The following is a 4,918-nucleotide window of genomic DNA, read 5'->3' on the forward strand; positions in this document are numbered from 1 at the left end:
CAGTTATTGTTCAAGATAATTACCTCTTGAGTGCAAAAATAAGAATTGTTTTGATATTTATGTTCTAAGAGTAGCTGAAAAATAATACTTTGCCTCCTCCACCTAGTTACTGGTCACGCACGCATGCATGCACGCACGCACGCACGCACGCACACACACACACACACACACACACACACAGTGCGAGAGGGACACAGAAAAAGCATCAAATACCTTGAAATCTATTTGCCCACCCAGTGGTGCTATCAGGTACAGTCTGCTGTCCTTCAGGTGGTGTTGTCCATGGACTACAGTCAAGGCCATTGTACAACTCACACACACACACCTCCATGGATTTCCTAGAGACATCTAGTGTAATAGGTAACACTGGCAAACATGTAACAGGAGGGCGGTGTCTTGACTTGCCAATCAGTCATCCCCACTGCTCCTATGATTCATGTCCCTCCCCATGGCTTGTGTGGAGCACCATATAAATAATCTGAATCAGAGTTTAGGATTCCGCGAGCACAGTTTCCAGAACCTCCACTGTCATCTAGCTGAGTTCTCTCTGCCAGGGAGTTAACACTAAACCTGGCCATTAGCCCTCTCTAGCACCAGGCACCTTTTGGTCTATTCTCCACACAGGTATTTGCCACGAGCATCTTAAACAGCCATGATCATCACTGTCTCTCTGATTTGGGTTGTTGTGATCAGCTTTTGCTGCTGTCTGTGGCTTGCTCTGGGGATCCGTAAGAGGTAAGCAGAGACCCACGCATTTTATAGTAAAATGTCTTCACATGAAAAATGTTGAATGGTATTCAATGTTTGATGGTCAACAATCTAATGAAGAACACAGCATAACATTGTGGAATGGAACATGTGTCTGATAATGTGAAGGCTTTGGGTGTGGTATTCCTTTTAAATTGTACAACAACGTGCTTCTACACCTGCATTGCTTGCTGTTTGGGGTTTTAGGCTGGGTTTCTGTGCAGCACTTTGAGATATCAGCTGATGTACGAAGGGCTATATCAATAAATTTGATTTAATTTGAACAAACATATTTACAGCTAACCCTTTTATTGTTTTCTTTCTTTGATGTTATATGGTTTTATTTGTGTCACCTGTATTGCTCTTAAAATATAAATGGGTTCCCATGTTGCAAAAGGTTATTCATTTTTATGGAGACTTTAGTGTTGTCTACTTGCCAAAAAAGCCAGCTGTAATTTCGTGACATGCAGTACTTTATTTTGTTGTACAAACCTGATAGTTATGTATAAGTGGTAGTGTTATTCTGAGATTGCTGCAGTGGCAATGGGTTTTGTTCTGCTGGATGTGACTTACAACTTTCCAAAGTTTTGTAATTTGTGCACATCACTAGATTCTGACATCACCTTGTTGTTGTTTGCTTTGGGTTTATAAGACAACATTTAAATTAGGTTCAGATACAAGTATGGATTCATTGGACATCTTTAGGTGTCCTTTGGATGTTGCTTAACTCACGTATTTTAAACATCTCATGTCTAAAAATCACCTCTGTGTTTCCTATGTTCAAGTATTTCCGATGGCTTGCTTTGGGCATTGCTTTATCATTGCTATGATGCTAAATGATTGTTGTTGCTCTTCAAGAAAACCCGGTGAACCACCAGTGGAAAATGGTTTGATCCCATACCTCGGCTGTGCCGTCCAGTTTGGAGCCAACCCCCTGGAGTTTCTCCGGAGCCGACAAAATAAATATGGGCACATCTTCACTTGCAAGATCGCTGGCAAGTACTTTCACTTCCTGTGCGACCCTTTCTCCTACCACGCCGTCATCCGCCAAGGCAGGCATCTGGACTGGAAGAAGTTCCACTTCTCTACCTCGGTCAAGGTAAAGACATGCCTAACTATGAATTGTTGTTCAACGAAATATTTGCTGATGATGAGTTAATCTATCCATATCTGTCAATACAGGCTTTCAAGAGTATTAAATGAAACCTCTCTTTGTCTCCACCCAGGCTTTCGGCCATGACAGCATGGACCCCAGACACGGTTACACCACAGAGAACCTCCACCAGACCTTCATGAAGACCTTGCAAGGTGAAGCCCTCCCTTCGCTCATCGAGACCATGATGGAGAACCTGCAGTCGGTCATGCTGCAGTCAGACACCCTCAGCCCCAGCAAGGATCGATGGGACGTGGATGGCATTTTCGCCTTCTGCTACAAGGTCATGTTCGAGTCGAGCTACCTGACACTCTTCGGCAAGGATCTGGGTAACGACAAGAATGCTGCGCGCCAGGAGGCCCAGAAGGCTTTGGTCCTCAACACCCTGGAGAACTTCAAGGAGTTCGACAAGATCTTCCCGGCGTTGGTGGCTGGGTTGCCCATCCATGTATTCAAGAGTGCCCACTCTGCAAGGGAGAACCTGGCTAAGACCATGCTGGCTGAGAACTTGAGCAAACGCGAGAATGTATCGGACCTGATCTCACTGCGCATGCTGCTGAATGACACCCTGTCGACCTTCAATGACCTGAGCAAGGCCCGCACCCACGTGGCTCTGCTGTGGGCCTCGCAGGCCAACACGCTCCCGACTGCCTTCTGGAGCCTGCTACACATGATTAGGTATGTACAGATATTGGATCTTAATTTGAGACAGCTTACAACAGCAGAAAAAGTGTCCTGCAGCAACAGGACATTTGAATTATTATGTGGATTACAATTCATGGACATTTCTATAGGGGTTGATACATTTTTCATTAGGGCAAAACAAGTCTGAAATGTCAATCCTTTTAAAAACTCAAATACAATGCAAGTTTGCATTTCCTGCATTGTGTGTGTGTGGGGGGAGTGTGTATCAGCTTAGCTATCTTGTTCAAACAGGTGAACATAGATGCTGTGCTCATTAGGGTGGAGATAAGGGCTGAGCAATGTATTTTGTAACAGTCCTGTACAGTAAATTGGCATTCTCAACTACTGACTGCGACTTAGTGCTAGCTCACAGTAACTCCTGCGATAACAGAGGTGTCAAGAACGACTCATTGGAGAAACATAGCATTCCCTTTATGTTATAGAGCTGCAGAGAACAACCTGGTCCAAAGTGCATGTTGGGAATATTTTGATACATGATCTGTATAGTCTGAACTTGATGGTTTGACTTACCCTCCATCTTGTCTTGCCTCTTCAGGAGTCCTGAGGCTATGAAAGCAGCCAATGAGGAGGTGAAGAATATTCTGGAGAGTTCAGGTCAGCGTGTCGACCCTAGCAAACCACAACTCACTCTCTCCCGGGAGGACCTGGACAACATGCCTGTAATAGGTAAGGGGAAGCTGCAATATACCAAAACTGATTTAGTAGATATTTTTCCAAAATCATGTTTGACACCAAAGTCAAGCTGTCCAGTGAATATGGTATTATAAAGAACCGTGTCTTCTTGCCCTGCAGACAGCATCATCAAGGAGGCCATGCGTCTGTCGAGCGCATCAATGAACATCCGAGTGGCCAAGGAGGACTTCCTGCTTCACCTTGATAACCAGGAGTCGTACCGCATCCGCAAAGATGACGTCATCGCCCTCTACCCCCAGATGCTCCACTTTGACCCAAAGATTTATGAGGATCCCTTGGTGAGTGATGCTCAGAGTCTTTCCTTTAAAGATGAAAGGCCATATAGCTAGGGTTAGGAGTGTGTCATTCTTTCCTCTAACTCCCCTCTCTCTGTCAATCCACAGACCTACAAATACGACAGATATCTTGATGACAACGGCCAGGAGAAGACAACGTTCTACAGGGAGGGACGCAAGCTGAGGTACTACTACATGCCTTTCGGCTCAGGTGTGACCAAGTGCCCTGGGCGCTTCTTCGCCGTGCATGAGATCAAGCAGTTCCTGGCGCTGGTTCTGTCCTACTTCAACATGGAGCTCCTAGACTCAGCCGTTAAAGTGCCTCCTCTCGACCAATCACGTGCAGGTCTGGGGATCCTGCAACCCACCTATGACGTTGACTTTCGATACAAACTGAAAACTCAGTAAGACGGACTCCACTCATCTACTTTCTTAATAATGTAAATTGTACATATTGTATATTTAAGAATTGAAGCCACAATGATGTACATAGGCTGCAATGTATTGTTCTAATGTCTTTTTGAAGTTGATGCGCAAAACAAAAGCCACAGAGTGGTTTGTGATCGCCTCAGAATGGTAGCACTGGCGAAACGCCCATCCCATTTCGAAAGTGACATTGGTAGAACTCCATATAAGTGTTATCAGTAATATTTACTGCATCTTGCAGTTAATCATCTTAACGATATCCTTATTGTCGACCTCCATCTTTGAACTGTGAAATCATTCAACATTGCAGAGGTAATTCTGTTTGTGACCCTCACTATCAGTAGTTAGATGGTAAATGCCACTATTTACTGTGATGTTGAATGGCTCTAACTACACCGACTGAGTAGAGTAATGTAGATTGTAGTTCCATTGAAAGATTCCCTCTGCTAGCATGAAATACATTTTGGTAATCTGTATTAATGTTTACTTTGATATACTCTACAAAACAAGTATTAAAATGCATGCAATGTTTAATTTGATATACTTTATAAAACGAGTATAAAATCAATACATTTCTATAACAGTGTATTGTGTCATTCATTTGTTCATTCAGTCATTAGTTTGACCACTACTCACACATACATAGACAAAGACAAGACACACTCTCATGGTATTAGGTAATTCAATAAACCTCAGATAAGGTATCTCTCTCTCTCTCTTCTACATTGGAAGGTAATGTGGTACACCAGGTGCTGGTGTCCCATCTCAGGTCCATAAGGGCTTTGTGGTTAGTACTATTTGAGTTTTAATTAGAAGACTAGCCTTGGAATGAATAATTTAGAAGATATCAAGACTATGACAAGATTCAGTAAATAGACCTATAGAACAATGAGTCAGCTCCTAATGTCCTGTGGTAACT

At 43.4% G+C, this 4,918-nt stretch overlaps 1 protein-coding gene across 1 annotated transcript; it reads left to right on the forward strand.

Moving 5' to 3' along the window:
- Window positions 1-311: 311 nt before the first annotated feature.
- Window positions 312-4,519, forward strand: LOC112261098 (cytochrome P450 7A1). Its single transcript, XM_024436440.2, has 6 exons — window positions 312-735; window positions 1,606-1,846; window positions 1,974-2,578; window positions 3,141-3,271; window positions 3,398-3,576; window positions 3,682-4,519. Exons 1-6 carry the CDS (start codon window positions 653-655, stop codon window positions 3,979-3,981), a joined length of 1,539 nt encoding a protein of 512 aa, XP_024292208.1. The 5' UTR covers window positions 312-652; the 3' UTR covers window positions 3,982-4,519.
- Window positions 4,520-4,918: the final 399 nt, after the last annotated feature.

Source organism: Oncorhynchus tshawytscha, linkage group LG10, assembly GCF_018296145.1.
Source record: "Oncorhynchus tshawytscha isolate Ot180627B linkage group LG10, Otsh_v2.0, whole genome shotgun sequence".
Classification (NCBI taxonomy): Eukaryota; Metazoa; Chordata; class Actinopteri; order Salmoniformes; family Salmonidae; genus Oncorhynchus; species Oncorhynchus tshawytscha.